General features: G+C 39.0%; 1 protein-coding gene across 3 annotated transcripts in view; it reads right to left on the bottom strand.

Moving 5' to 3' along the window:
* Positions 1-16,267, bottom strand: part of LOC131335694 (DENN domain and WD repeat-containing protein SCD1) — a 52,639-nt gene that overhangs the window by 19,974 nt on the left and 16,398 nt on the right. For all 3 annotated transcript variants that reach the window (XM_058371168.1, XM_058371170.1, XM_058371169.1), the window contains 14 exons: positions 8,204-8,424; positions 7,531-7,585; positions 7,354-7,437; positions 4,696-4,891; positions 4,472-4,571; positions 4,030-4,093; positions 3,887-3,931; positions 2,653-2,728; positions 2,437-2,510; positions 2,310-2,360; positions 1,710-1,867; positions 1,501-1,548; positions 694-751; positions 434-517 (listed from right to left, as the gene is read on the bottom strand). In XM_058371168.1, the coding sequence (XP_058227151.1) occupies positions 434-517; positions 694-751; positions 1,501-1,548; positions 1,710-1,867; positions 2,310-2,360; positions 2,437-2,510; positions 2,653-2,728; positions 3,887-3,931; positions 4,030-4,093; positions 4,472-4,571; positions 4,696-4,891; positions 7,354-7,437; positions 7,531-7,585; positions 8,204-8,424 (1,314 nt within the window). The remainder of the gene's footprint in view (positions 1-433; positions 518-693; positions 752-1,500; positions 1,549-1,709; positions 1,868-2,309; positions 2,361-2,436; positions 2,511-2,652; positions 2,729-3,886; positions 3,932-4,029; positions 4,094-4,471; positions 4,572-4,695; positions 4,892-7,353; positions 7,438-7,530; positions 7,586-8,203; positions 8,425-16,267) is intronic.

The raw sequence follows: 16,267 nt of genomic DNA, 5'->3' as shown, positions 1-16,267 counted from the left end.
AAAATTTTATAATCTACCTACAGTATCATAATTTCCAAGACTTCAACCCAACTCTCACGAAACCAACAAATAATGTAATCCACAAATAAACATCATCCAATCACTCTTCAACATATTTCAGAACCTGTAGTACCATCCAAACATAAAATATTGGGTGAAGTCCAACATCTTAGATCGAAAAATAAGCCTGAAATTCCTAAAATATTCAAAAATGCAAAACTCACCTCAAACGATTTTAAAGCAACAACTTATGACCAATTTTCCATAAGTGGAGAGTCGTTCAGGCTGGTATAGTTATGGGGGTACTAAGAAACTAATGTCAGGTCAACCTCTAACAACCCCAAACTATTCTTGTTACCTCACAAGACCCAGCCCATACAAAAAATAGGAAATACAACTAGCATAATCCCATAATCACATGAAGTTAACTTACAATTTGCTTGTATCCAATGTTATTCTTCTCCGCAACTGTTTCAATGATGTACCAAGCATGAGTGTCAGGAAGTCCCAATCCAGCCTTAACAAAGATAGTAAAACATCTTAGTACCACATTCAATGGTCAGAAGTACACAATTGTAAACGGAGATTAAAGGGAAACACTAAACAAAGAAAGAGATGGAGAGAAGGGTGTTGAGAGTGAGTTGAGGAGAGAAGATAAGGAACCAAAAGCTAAGACTTTTAAGATTAAAGTACCATGTGTGACGCCACAATAATTAGCTGCGTTGTCACCAATGTTGCGTAATTGGCTGACCTGATATATGAAAAAAATCAACAATCATTTTGTTTGAGCTTAATGGACAATGTTGACCTATTGCCTAATAAATTTAGGTTTTGGAGGACAATTGGGGATCTAAAATACAAGGGTTTTGTTTGGTTGAGAGTTTAGTTTAGTTTAGTTTTGGTAGTGGGTGGAGAGAGAAATAGAGTAATGATTGAAAATAGGGGTAATGATTGGAGAGAGAGAGAGAGAGAGAGAGAGAGAGAGAGAGAGATGAAAAAGTAATAATTGAAAAAATAGGGTAATAATTGGAAAAAGAAATAGGGTAATGATTGAAAACAAAACTAAAACTAAAACTGAAATGTTAACCGAACAAAGCCCTTCGAATTGGGGACAGGTGTCCAGTGCATAAGCAACGAGTTCATCTTACATCTGTTTCCAAGGACAAAAACATGGCAAAACATCCATATCTATTAACATCATCCTATTACTCAAGTTCGTTTTACACAGTGATATAGATCACTTCATACATGTTATGGAAGTTGGTACGCTTATATACACAACAAACATAAATTCCTACACCAATCCTTTGCAAATCTCAACCGAAATTTGAAGAATAGATGCATGTCCCCATGAAATCAATGACAATAAGGAGTATGCAGCACCAACAAGAATCTTGGAGACAAATCAGTATAAACTACGATGTTGGAAGACAGTAGTATACAAATATATGGGATGCAAAATAAGTTTCTTTTGTAGTTACTATGCATCAAACTTCTTACTTGCTTGAAGACCGATCCATCAGATAATCAAAATAGCCTTCCCAAAACCTGCAACGTGGGCCCATAAAAATAGGTAAAAGCTTAGTCGACTTTGATTCTCAACTAATTGACCGTAGGTCCGTTTTAGAATCTAGACAAAGCTACGAATGACAACAATAGTATCTAAGTCACAGCAATGAAAGCCACAACGAATGAATCAAAAACACTACCGCAGCTCCTCCCAAATGGAAAGAGAACGAAGATGGCGCTGAACATAGTCTGAAACATTATTAGTGTCCTTTTTATACATTTCAGCAGACACTTCAAGTGCATCTCTGACAGTTGCCATGTCATTCCTAGAGGTGGCACGATTAATGGCTGTTTTGAGCTGAGATGGTAGACAGTAAAGTACAGTAATGAGAAATACAATACCAGCCCAAAGACTCCAAACAAATAAAAGGAAAAGAAAAATAAACTACCCTGAAAGACGCGATTCACTTAAACATTATAAAGATTGAATAGAGGCAAATAAAAAGAGCCAATTTCATCTCAGGGAAACATCTATACAGTTTTATTCCTCCTAAGTAACTTACTTGTATTAGATAATCAAGGGATATGAATTTCATGGAATCTGAAACATCCATCTTTTACGATAAGAAAATCTCTTTTTTGGATTCAGGAATATTCAGAAAAATGCAAATGATTTAAGTAATCAAGAGGGCCAAAGCTGACAAACACCAAAACATAACTCAAGCAATTTAAAAAAGAAAAAGAAAAAATAAGTATTGCCATAAGGTAGTTTCAAGTAATCCAGATATCTGAAGTATTACCAATTCTTTCACGGCAATGAACTGCTCCTCAGACAATTGACAGGCCCACCCCTGAATCAAAGAGTAATATGTAACTTAGGTGCAGTTTGCAGAAACACAACAAATAAGTGATCTTTGAGCCACGTACTGAATGTATGTGCTCCCTAATGCATTCAACAAAGCCACTACCACCGATGCCTTCTGCATCAGACTCAATCAGAGCTGCATAGCAAAGAGAAAAAACGAAGTCAACTTTCTGAGGCTTTTTTGACACATTCAATAGCAACTTACTTGCATCGGGCACATAAAAACTATGCCTAGAACATCCCATTGAAGGAAGCTGGACCCTCTTGAAAATGCATACCAAGGATTGTTCCATATTCAAAGGATGAAAGAGGATCATCAGTGGTTCCCAATTTCAAGAGACGCAACCATAGGCCCTGTTCAACAAAGCAAACCACAAAGTTTGTGCTCAAACTAGATGATCAGCACAGAAATGAAAACCAATCAAGAAGTTTGGCATTGGCAATCCCACCCAAATCCTTTTCCAGAATTAGTAGAACCTAACCAAAGCATGTGAAAACCCGATTATCCCCCTTTTCTGTGCACTCAGTACAATTATTCTAAGTCTAAAGAACCAGGTTGAAAATCAATAGCACAAGTCACTATGTTTGGGTTACAACAAATTTGCTTGCTTCAGTTTTACTTAACATCAACCAATCATGCAAGAAATTTAGAGATATAAAGCAATCATTACATGGAAATGTAGCACTATACAGAATAAAAAGTCAGCAGAAATCAGACCAATATTAAGAGAAACGTTTCAGCAGTAGCCAGCAAACCAAAAAAAACACAATACAAATGTCTTGAAAGGCCTCGTGAATCCCAGAAGGAGAGAACGAAAATAGAAGAGTGAATTACAGGAAGCCCTGAGGTGCCACCACATTTTGTCATATCAGATGTTACAATTAGTTCAGAGTTAATAATTGCTATTAGTATCATCTGATTCCCTATGGACGCACAAGATCCAAGGTGTGTACATAGGAAAAAGGTGCAAGACTTATAGAAGGTGCCCGGTACAAGGTGCTAATCAGCGCCTCATGCTGAAAGGGTTGCCTTTAAGAACACAAGGTTTCCTGAAATTATTCAGTGCAGGTTGATGACCACAGCTGGGGCAGGTTTGTTTGGACTTGGAAAAAAAATTTGAAACATCTTAATCCGTAGCTCTTATGGTGGCTACTTTCAAGTGTCAATTTATTCTCAACTTCCCCCCATCACCAAGCATATGCCTGCGTTACATAAAGTGTAGTCTGTCCAGTGTCCCCCCACTAGCTATAGGTGGCTATAACTTGTTACTCTTTATTTGCTGTATGCCTTTGCATTTGAACTCGGTTTCCGCTGAATGTTAGGTAAACCAACATGCCTAAATGTTTTCACATCGAAGTTTCTAAGTGAGGGGTACCCCAAAAGAGAAAAAATGGACTGCACGACATGAGTCAACTAAAGCAAGATCTCATCATAGAATCCAAGGTATTAACTCTATGAAAAACATGAACTCACAGGTAAACCTTAAAAAAGATCAAAAGAAGCCTTTTTACCTGCAGCTTCACTTTTATGTCTAAAACCATACGCTCCCGTTCAGCCTATTAAACAAGTTCCACAATTGTGTTAGAGAATAAAGCAGGAGCTCAAATCACAGGCCACCAGATCATGAAGATGGCAAATGGCTCACAGAACTTACAGCCCTCTCTCTTGGACTTAAACTTTCTGCCTTGGAGTCCTTACCAATGAGCACTGCAGGTGAACTGGATAATGAACAACCACAAATTAGATGCTATAAGAAACAAATGTTCCACCTTCAGCTATTTACTAATCACAAAAAGAACTTGACATTTATACAACAAAGCAAATATGCTGCTTTGGGCGGGCTTTTTGGTTGGTTGTCACTTTCAAGTAGTTTGTGCAGGTTGTTTTGCTTTGTAGTTGGCTCTTAGGGTAGTTAGCGGCATACAATTAGCGGGCAGATTGTGTGTCGATTGGGATGCGTTTTGTTCGTTATGATGCCATGTCTTCCTATCCTTTTAATCACTGTAATTTTTTACTTCTTGTAATTTTGCTGTGGTTAATAAAATCTTCTTTGCCGTTCAAAAAAAAACACATAGCAAATATGCTTTCCTAAGTACCTGAGAGCTCCACCAGCAGTTGCTAGAATCTGCTTCCTCTTTTCCTCCTGCTCTTCTGTTCTAATGTTTGAAGGAAACCTATCATAATTATATTTGGCACCTGATGATGATGGAAATAGAAAAAATTCAAAATTCATCAGTTCGGATCGTGTCAATATTTTCGAAATTCCTTGAAATTCTTATGCTAAACTGGCAACTTTATCGAACCTAATATGCAAAGGTACCTGACAATCCAGCACCAGAATCTGATATTGTTACAATCTCAGGTTCTGCCGAAGGTAAGGGAAGAATTGATAGTGGATTCTGGCCTCTTCCAATGGCATCTTGTAACTTGTCAAGAAGATTGTTATTGTTCTCATCAGAGCCAAGACCCCTCTCTAGATAATCCAAGAAACCTTGGGAGTCTAAAAACTGTGTAATCTGTTGAAGACAAAAGGACAGCAATATCACAGTTCACAAACAAGCAAAAGTTCAACGCTGCAAGCAGAATGGCATAACTTTGATTTTTCAAAAGAAGGAACAACATTAGTAGCAAATAGGTATCTACCACCACCAAGCCCCCGAAAAACAAAAATTAAGAGGGTGTTTGTTGCCTGATTATTTTGGTGAATTATAAACACTAGACTGTAGATTCTGGATTATGAAAACTAAAAATCAGATTGTGTGAAAATGTTTGGCCATAACGGGACTATGGTTTGTTAAATTATGAATACAACTTTGTAGACATTTAAAGCAATTGGTCAGATATGACACTATATTTAATGTACATACTATGCATAATCAAATATGCTTAAACAATTCAATTGTGTTAAAATTGGTCTAACCTTATAATAATGAAATTATAAGAAAATTTAATGCTCAAGCAACAGCCAAATAATATCATATAAGGTGTTCCTGCATTTTACTTTGTCGTATATAATAAATAACTATGTATGAATGTTTAGATAATACATAAATATGTATGTGTGTGTGTACTTACGTACATCTTTTGTGACATTCTTTTGTTTATTCATATACATTTATGCAAGTTTGTTAATACATACTCCCTCCATCCCAATTTAAGTGTCCACCACGGTTTTGCGCATCATTTTCAATGGCTTATATCTCTCAACATATATTATGTTTTATGTTTTTAAAATCATTGTCTTGTAGAAATAATTGAGATATATCAAACAATATCCATATTGCATATTTTTAGCAATATACATTGAGAGATATAAGCAATTGAAAATGGAATGCAAAACCGTAGCGGACACTTAAATTGGGACGGAGGGAGTATAAATTAGAGCCTATAATACAAATGACTATGATATGTGTATAAACGAAATATGTATTTATAAGCATATAATCAAAATCAAGTACCTATCAAGATAGTATGTATACATATACGTAGGGATGGCATTCGGGGCATTCGGGGCGGAAATTGGGTTTTCCGTCCCCGATCCCCGAACCCGAAGTTCCATCCATATCCGCCCCGATCCCCGAACGGGGAGGGAAGAATGAAACCATTTCCGAGCCATTCGGTTTTCGGGTAATCCCCGAACCGAACGGATACCCGATTAGTATTCTGATCCAAACAAAGAAAAAAAAAACTGAGTCAAAATCGATGAGTATTACTCAATTTCTGTTCGAACCAAAGACGAAAAATCAAATGGTAAATCGTAGACCATTATGGCAGGCATATTGAAGAACAAATTGAATATATACATGAGTAATAAACCAAACACAGATTTGATCGAATAAAATAAATAACCATCAGTAGTCAGGGGAAAAATAGTCAGATACACCGATTCATCTTCGAAACAACAGTTCTTCACTTCAAAACGACATCACAAAGTTCGATGACTTGGGGATTGAGAAGAGAGCCGGAGATGAGAGAGAGCACGTCGTCGCCGGAGATGAGAGAGAGAGACTTACGGCAGAGAGAGCGAGAACGACGATGAACGGCGGAGGGCTGTGACGATGGACGGCGGAGGGGTGATGACTGTGTTCATATAAGGAGAAAACGGAGCACTTGATTATGTTGAAAGGGTTAGAGTTTTGACGAGGTTGGGGAGAGGGCCAATGATTGAGGAAAACAGAACAATGAAGCTTCCTCTGAGAGAGAGAGAGAGAGAGAGAGAGAGAGAGAGCTCAGAATCTCAGATCTGAGAAGTGAGACTGAGAAATGCAAATAGGACTAGAAAACCCTAAACGTAAGTGTGTATATATATAGGCAGGGGTAATTTTGTAATTTACTTGTTCAATTCGGTTCGGTTCGGTTCGGGTATCGGTTCGGTTCGGGTATCGGTTCGGGTATCTGGTGAACCAGAACCGAACCGAACCCCGTTCGGTTATCCTATGTGCCAACCATACCCGTACCCACGGGGAAAATTTCGGTTATGGTTCGGGGATAATTTCGGTTATCGGTTCGGGTACCCATCGGTTCGGTTCAAATTGCCATCCCTACATATACGTATGTAATACATAAATACCTAGATAATATGTAAACGAATATTTATCTGAATAATAAAAAACACAACATGTATAAATGCTTTTGCATCAATTCAATTAAACAGAAGGGTGAAGGGTGAAATAGTCAACAAAACTTGAGAGTCCACAATAGGAATCCAAAAGTAGTTCCAGAGCTACTTTTCAGATTGTGACTCCGTATGCCGGCTTCAATAATGCATTCGGGCAAAAGTGGCACAAAAACTGCACCAAACTTTCCCAAAATGCAAAATCCGAATTAAAAATCACCTCAAAAATCCGCACCAAACAGCCACTAAATTAGAGAAGTGAATTAAGAGAAGTATTATAACTTCTAAGTTCCAACAATGAGCAAAACCAGATTTTGGGAGTAAGATACAAAATCAATAAGTACTGGGATGTCATGACGTCACCATTGGTTCTGGTGGTTGGTTGGTTGACCGAGAGCGCTTCTTCAAAAATGCTTGAGTATTGAAGACATGAGTTGCAGTATTTTCCTGCCAATGATTAATTTCATGAAGAGAATCATAAACTGTTTCTGTATATTTCTAAAGTATCATGAAATGGAAATTGAGGAAGAATTCTCATACTATGAAATTGCGATAGCCACCTAAAATTGATGCAAAAAATTTCAGAAATATGAACCTGCATAAAAAGTGATTAGTATTAGAATAGATGCTTCAACTTTTTTGAAAAAGCATAATTTTTTTCTTCATTTCTAAAATACGGTGATGACTTCTAAAATTTGCACGGTGCAAACCCCTACAGATGAAGTCAAATTCTTGAAAACAAAATTACTAAAACAGTGAAGCATAATTCCCAACTAATTAAAAACAAGCTAAATCAAGGCATCTCAGTGCCAGCAAATTAAAAAATACAAGGGGAACAGGATAAGTGCAACAGAAAAAGCCACACGCAGGGGTGGTGGAGCCATGGACATGGGACACAACATTTCTTAACATTTACTTGGTAACTGGAGATAGCATTTCATCTCACTGCATTCAAAAAATCACTAAAAAGAGAAAATACACTTGAATCTGTACTATAACTACGTCAAATACCATAGCACAGAAGAAAATTTGATTCCTTCATTACATCATAGATGAACAGAGGCTTCAAGAAGCAAGAGCTGAAGCACTTGAAGAATGAATTTGAGAGGGTAAATTGACCATTTTCATAAGAATAAAGTTACAGAAAGAATAATTGCTTCTTGAAAAGCAATAGGCTCTTGATAATCAAACAAATATAGCATATGAGTATCACCTAAACTGAAGGTTGTGATCTTCTCCCCAGGGCTTGCCGCTGCCTCTTGAATACTGCTCAGATGAACTCCCAAGGCTACCTTTCAATTGGTCAATCCCAACAACATTTGGATACAACAGCTTCATTATCTCACTACGTAACAAACTTAATTCTGGCTCAGGTAGGGGAGGAATTTCCTCTGTTGTAGTGATGTGGTTATGCTCAAGGTCCACAACAACTACCTACAAAAAAACAGGAAACAAAATCTCTAGTTTGAACTTTAAGTAAACCTTATTTCAGAAAAGTAGCATGGTAGGACACGTGTATTCAACCAAAAAATGGAAAATTGACCTTGTGTTAAGTTATGGGTTTATATGTAATTAGTTGTAATTTACATTTAATCTCTTATGTAAGTAGATTAGGAGATAAGGGTCTATTGTGTAGTTAATGTTTACATTTGTATAAGTATAACGTAATGAGAAATAAACCCTAATTTTTTGGGTCTCAATTTCTATGTCCACGTTTTACATGGTATCAGAGCTACCGATCTAGTGACCAACAACAACCGATCTGTTCTCCGACAATTTCTGACACTATATTTGAAGACCCAGTAGATTTGTTACCTACAGCGACCTCAGATCACCTCCGACGGACTCAGATCTTGAGTTCTGTTCGTTTTCCAACGTCACTCATAACCTCCGGAGACTCGCCCACCTTTTTCCGGCATCGTTCTTGCTCCTGCTGTCCTTTCCGATCACAAACGAACTTAGATCCTGAGATTTGACCTTCTTCCGACGTCACCCATACTCGCCGGAGCCTCGCCGGCTAGCTTCCGACGTCGTTCTTGCTTCTGCTGTCTTTTTCGATCACTGTTGGCTTCTGAAACGCTTTGGGTAACCACGTACAAGTGTGTTTTTCCAGGTTTTTGGGTTATCAGAGGTTGAAAAGGCTCGGTTTTTTATCTTTTAGAAACTGGATCTGTTGATTTCAAGTTCGTACAGTTTTTTTTTTCATTACGACAGCTTCTTAGGCACTTTACTGTGTTATTGTGCATTTGGAATTTATGTTCTGCTATTGAAATGTCGGAGGATAAACAAAATACTTCCGCTAGTGTCAAGGATGAGTTGAGTCGTATAGGGACTGTGGACAACTCTCCTCTGGATATTTGTCATATTAAATTGGATGGTACCAATTATTTGGTTTGGTCTCGCACTTTTACTTTAGCCATTGAGGCCAAAGGGATATCAGAGTTCATTGAGGGCTCGGTTACTCCACCTGTTGAGACTGTTGAACTTAAGAAGTTTAAATCTCAGAAATCGTTGGTCATGACCTGGTTGTTTAACTCCATGAGAGCTGATATTCGCCATACTTTCCTGCTTCTTGATACCCCACATCAGATTTGGATTATTGCAGCCCAAACTTATTCGCAACAAGGTAATGATGAACAGTGTTTTGAGTTGAGGAAACGACTCCATACATTGGAACACAACCATCGCTCTGTCGTTGTGTACTTTGCTAAAACGGATGGAGAAAGAACGTGTTTATGATTTTCTTGCTGGTCTTGATCTGGAGCTTGATCCGATTAGAGTGCAGGTGTTGGGTCGTGTTCCGTTTCCATCCTTGGGAGAGGCCTATTCTATTGTTCAGCAGGAGGAGAGTAGGAGGAGTGCTATGTTGCACCCTCCTATTTCTGATCGTTCTGCCCTGATTGCTACTCCTCAGGGTCATTTTGGTTCTGATAGTGGGTCTATTCTCCAGGGTAGCAAGTCTCAGTCTGGTACTAGCAGCGGGCCTCCTGATCGTGCGTCACTCCAGTGTGATTATTGCCACAACACTGGTCATACCAAGGATTTTTGTTGGAAGCTACATGGCAAGCCCTCTCGTGGGCGCCGGGGTGGACGCGGTGGCCATGGTCATGGTCTAGTGCGTTCTCAGGCCCAGGCCCATGTTTCGGAGTCTACAGTTGGCACCTTGCCTGATTTTGGGTTCAGTTCTGGGATTCAGGCGTCATCTGAAGTTGGTGGTTTCTCTCAGGGGGAGATACAAACTCTCAGGCGCCTTATGGCTCGGGCTGATTCTCCATCTACTATAGCTTCCTCTTCCACAGCAGCTCCTACTTCATCCTACTTTGCTCACACAGGTATCCCAGCTAGTGCATTTACTGCCTCTTCTGCTATTCCTTGGATTATAGATTCTGGTGCATCAGATCATATGACTGGGTGTTCCTCTGTGTTTGATTCTTACTCTACTTGTTCGGGTAAGGATAAGGTCCGAATAGCAGATGGGTCATTCTCTGCTATCTCAGGGAAGGGTTCCGTTCGCTATTCTCCCTCTATTTCTCTCTCTTCAGTTTTACATATTCCCAACTTTGCCACTAATCTTTTGTCTGTCAGTAGCCTTACTCGTTCTGCAAATTGTTCTGTGACCTTTTTTCCTACTCATTGTGTCTTTCAGGAACTGGATACGGGGAAGGTGATTGGAAGTGGTAAATCACATGGTGGCCTCTATTTTTTGGAGTCTGCACCTCGTCCATCCATGTCATGTGGTCTTGCTCTGCAAGCAGATGCGGGTTCAGCTCTTACTATGTTACATCAGTGGCACCGTAGATTGGGTCATCCTTCCTTTAGAATTTTAGAGAAACTTTTTCCTACTTTAATAAAGCATTGTCCTAGGAGTCAGTTTTTTTGTGAAGCCTGTGAGTTTGGTAAACATAAACATTCATCTTATGCACCTATTAATAAACGGAGTGCGTCTCCTTTTACAGTAATCCATTCTGATGTTTGGGGTCCTTCCCCTGTTACCTCTCTTAAAGGTTTTCGGTGGTTTGTCACTTTTATTGACTGTTATTCTCGTGTTACTTGGGTGTATTTACTTAAGTCAAAAAGTGACGTCTTTTCTTGTTTTAAATCTTTGTATGCCATGGTACGCACTCAATTTGATACGAATATTAAAATTCTCCGTAGTGACAATGGAACTGAGTATATAGATCGAAAAATTAGGGCATTCATAGAAGAAAATGGCATTCTTTATCAGACGACTTGTGTTGACACTCCACAGCAAAATGGAGTTGCTGAACGCAAGAATCGTGATCTTGCTGAGGTGGCTCGCTCTCTTTTATTCACCATGAATGTTCCCAAATTTTTTTTGGGGGAGACGATTTTGACTGCTACTTATCTTATCAATCGTATGCCCTCTAGTGTTCTCCAGTTTAAAACTCCTATTGAGTGTCTTCCTCATAGTTCTCGTGTCACCACTCTCCCACTGCGGGTGTTTGGTTGTGTGTGTTTTGTTCATGCCCCTCATCCCTCTGGGGGCAAGTTAGGACCTAAAGCCCATAAGTGTGTCTTTATTGGGTACTCTCCTACCCAGAAGGGCTATAAATGTTATGATCCTCACTCTAGAAAGTTTTATGTCTCTATGGATGTTACTTTTTGGGAAACAGTGTCATTTTACTCTCCCTCCACTCCATCTCTTCAGGGGGAGCATCGGCAGGAAGAGATGAGGGAGGAAGAGATGTTTACCTCTTTTTATAATCATGGTGAGGGGGAGAGGAAACAATTTAGAGAGGAACCAATATCTGCTGAAAGAGCAACTCAAGACATTGGTGACAATATTGAGGAACTACCACAACGGCTGAAAGGGTCTAACTTAAAGACCTACATTAGACAAAAGAAAGGAAAGTCCTCATGTGTAATACCACATTGTCAATTACAATCCCCTGTTCCAGTTCCGGATTCCTCAACTGACTTATCTGGTAATGAATCTTCTCCTATTGAACCTCCCTTTATTGAGTCTGATGATCTTCCTATTGCTCTTCGGAAAGGTATTAGGTCATGTACTCAACATCCCATCTCTCAATTTGTCTCTTATGATCGTTTATCTCCTTCATACCATGCCTTTGTTTCGTCTCTTTCTTCTATATGTACTCCACATAAGTGGCAGGATGCATTCATAATACCTAAGTGGAAATGAGCTATGGTAGAAGAGATGACAGCTTTGAAAAAGAATGGCACTTGGGAACTAGTATCACTTCCAGGAGGAAAGAAATCAGTAGGATGCAAATGGGTTTTCACTGTTAAGCATAATGCTAATGGTACAGTTGAGAGATACAAGGAGAGACTTGTTGCCAAGGGTTTTACTCAAACCTATGGTATTGACTATGAGGAGACGTTTGCACCAGTAGCAAAGATGAACATTGTGCGAGCTCTACTTTCTTGTGCTGCCAATTTGAATTGGCCCCTTCACCAGTTTGATGTGAAAAATGCATTCCTCCATGGTGAGTTAGAAGAGGAGGTGTATATGGACATACCACCAAGTTTCTCTTCCTCTGAGACTGAAGGGAAGGTGTGTAGATTGAAGAAGGCCTTATATGGGCTGAAGCAATCACCTAGAGCGTGGTTTGGCAGATTTTCCAAGGCTATGTTGGGGTTTGGATACAAACAAAGCCATGCAGATCATACTATGTTCATCAAGGGAGGCGCTGGTAAGATTGCCGTCCTTATTGTGTATGTTGATGATATAATAATGACAGGCAATGATGTGAATGACATTCTTAATCTCAAATCTAGTCTGGCTCAAGAATTCGAGATTAAGGATTTGGGATCACTAAGATATTTTCTTGGTATGGAGGTGGCAAGGTCTGATAGAGGTATTTTTATCTCCCAACGGAAGTATATACTTGATCTTTTGGAAGAAACAGGTATGTTGGGCTGTAGACCTACAAATTCTCCTATCGAGGCAAATCATCATCTTAGTGGCAATGTGGAGGAATGCACTGACAAGGAGAGATATCAGCGACTTGTGGGTCGACTGATATACTTAGCTCACACTCGACCAGACGTTACATATGCGGTGAGCGTTGTTAGTCAGTTTATGCATGATCCTCGTGCTTCGCATCTGGATGCAGTTTATCGTATTTTGAGGTACCTCAAATCAGCTCCAGGAAAGGGAATTCTGTTCTCTAATCATGGTCACCTGCGATTGGAGACATTTACTGATGCTGACTGGGCTGGTTCTGTAGATGATAGACGTTCTACTTTTGGCTATTGTACTTTCATCGGGGGAAATTTGGTTACCTGGCGAAGTAAGAAGCAATCAGTGGTCACCAGGTCCAGTGCAGAAGCTGAGTACAGAGCTATGGCTCATGGTGTTTGTGAGCTCTTGTGGCTCCAAACCGTGTTACGTGATTTGGGAATTTCTGATAATGGTCCTATGAAACTCTACTGTGACAATAAAGCTGCCATCAACATTGCTCATAATCCTGTTCAACATGACAGAACAAAGCATATAGAGATTGATAGGCACTTCATCAAGGAAAAGCTGAGCGAGGGTTTGATATGTATGCCTTTTGTGAGATCTGAATATCAACTGGCTGACATATTCACAAAAGGGCTTAGTAGCAAGAAATTCCACCCCATCGTGTTCAAGTTGGGCTTAATTGATATCTTCGCACCAACTTGAGGGGGAGTGTTAAGTTATGGGTTTATATGTAATTAGTTGTAATTTACATTTAATCTCTTATGTAAGTAGATTAGGAGATAAGGGTCTATTGTGTAGTTAATGTTTACATTTGTATAAGTATAACGTAATGAGAAATAAACCCTAATTTTTTGGGTCTCAATTTCTGTGTCCACGTTTTACACCTTACAAAGTTGTCCAACAAGCAAAGACGCTTTAGCCAAGTACAACAACCATTAGAAAGTTATCAAGTACTAAGGATTCCTGACATGATATTAACTGAATATAAAAGGAGCTAAAATAAGTAGACCATAACTTAATTTAGTTCCTCACAAACTTTCTCTTGTAACAAGGACGAAAATTTTGAAACACCAACAAATGAGAAAATTAAATACCCAATAGATGGCAAAATGAGGCAAGATTAGTAATACAAACTACACTGGTATGTAGCTTCCAGTTGGATTAATGTGCTTGAGAAGATTCTGGTCATACTAGGAGTGGGATTTGATGTTAGAGATGTCCTATGAGCACAAAACACATATCTTTCAACAACTACTCGCTTATAAACATCCGTTACTATTATCTAGTACAGGAAACTTCTTTTTCATCAGATCGCCACCCAAAAATATAATGGTCCCAGAGAACCCAGCTAATAAAATTTCTTCGGCTTCCTCTATTCTCCATTTTAATCCTTGCATACAGTGAGAGACCTGAATGTCTTCCATTGCATCAGCTAGTAAGGATATGGCAGATGAAAATAACTCACAAAAATTGATATTTGATGAAGAATAACAGAAAGAATGGAGGTATGCCATGGTTTTGCCATTCTTCAATGAGCCATCAGTTGGACGTAGAAAAATGGATCATCAAACAGACAAAATTGAGGGGGGTAACAAGTAAAATGAAAGGCAAAAAATCCGACTAAAAAAAGCTATATATATTGTCTTTTATAATTTATTGCTTAAAATATAGGATGTAAAATCGAAGCAAAAGAAGTACAAAACTTTCCTAAGACCAAAATAAAAGGCATGAAGTACGTCAATTTAAATGTACTTTAGTCATTTTGAACATCATTGAAAGTGCAACAATTGTGTACCCTCCAAATGCACGAAGCACGTAGCCGCATCCATATGTTTGCTATCTTCTATCACAGATTACCAAAAAGATGAACTAAAAGTCTGAGGAATATAGTAGCCAGAAAATAAGTCCTTGGAAAACAGCAGTAGTATAGCTAACATAAAGAAAGAAATCTTTGGGAGGTTTGTATAGGAAACCCTAGGGCTTGACCCTGGTAACAGATTAACCCAAACGTTGTTCAACTGGAGCTCTCAAGCCTGAATTTATATGCAGTTATCAATTCAAACCCTCCATATCTTTTCATTAACCTTAACAAAGAAGGGATACTTGTGTCAATTTATCACCTCCAACTCCTCTTTTTCTTTCCTCTTGCAACCTCCCATAATCACCTCCATTGGCAGCCACCCAGAACTACCACTGCCACCACCTTCAACCCAATATCCTGTTCGCACTTTTATCACTACTACTGATCATCACCACCCACTTCCCCAATCGCCACTTTTTGTTCTCTTTGGGATTCCACAACACCAACCAAATAGGAAACAGATTCAGAGTCATCTTTTGGAGCTACCACCTCATCTGTCTTTTGGAGGTACCACGACAACTAAACTGGGTCTTCTTAGCCATTCTGTCCTAGCGGCTGCATTTACCTAACTCCCTGTATGTATTGGCTTCAAAACAAGTGGCTTCTGCACTCCCCGGGTTTTTTCAGTTTGGTAGAGACTGGACATCTTTGCTTGACAGAAAAGGGATATTTTTCCACATACGCGTCCTCCAATCTGCCGCCCTTTGCCTCAAATTCAGGTAAATTATTCAGCTGCCTTGCAATAAAGCCATTTATCTTACTAGGTAGCATTTCTCTCTTTAGGGTCAGCTGAGCAACCCATTAAGCCCATTTTTACTCTCTCTCTTCCCCTTTATTTCCTCTAACGCACCTTTAATGCAAAATAAAAAGATAAATGTAATACAAGGACCCTCCTGATTGTATGCAATCAAATTTCAAAAAGAAAACACATCAGAAAGAGTTGCCAAATAGAAAAAAAAAATTTATATATATATATATATCCTTCTTCCGTTCTCCCATTAGACTTGTAAATCCTTTGTGATTCACCAAAAGAGATGGGTGGACAGCTAAGACTTTAACTAATTTCCGCATGAGTTGCAAAAGTTACAAAATCCAGGGTTTGATGGCTTATACAGCTCAAAATTTAGTGATTTTCTTATGTAGTTACCCCAGGGGTCCCTCTCTGCACAGTTTGTTTCCTCTCTAGACTTTTTCCATTTCTAGTCTAATATAACAAGATATGTACCAAGCATATGATTCAAGCACACGAATCATACCAAAGCCGCATGGCTCCCACTCATACAAGACTCTGGGGAAAGGCAGTAGGTAAACAGACTTTACCCAAATATTTCGACCAGAGGCTGATTCTGTCTCCGGCATAGCATAAACATGTCATGTCACCACTAATGAACATATGACTCAATGGTCTGGAGAATTAAGTATTTAGCCCACCTTTTCCAAGAGTGTTAAACAAACTTAGGACCATT

Source organism: Rhododendron vialii, chromosome 8a (genome assembly GCF_030253575.1).
Source record: "Rhododendron vialii isolate Sample 1 chromosome 8a, ASM3025357v1".
In the NCBI taxonomy this organism is placed as follows: Eukaryota; Viridiplantae; Streptophyta; class Magnoliopsida; order Ericales; family Ericaceae; genus Rhododendron; species Rhododendron vialii.
The sequence above is the reverse complement of the archived record's forward strand: the minus strand, read 5'-3'. Positions and strand labels throughout refer to the sequence as shown.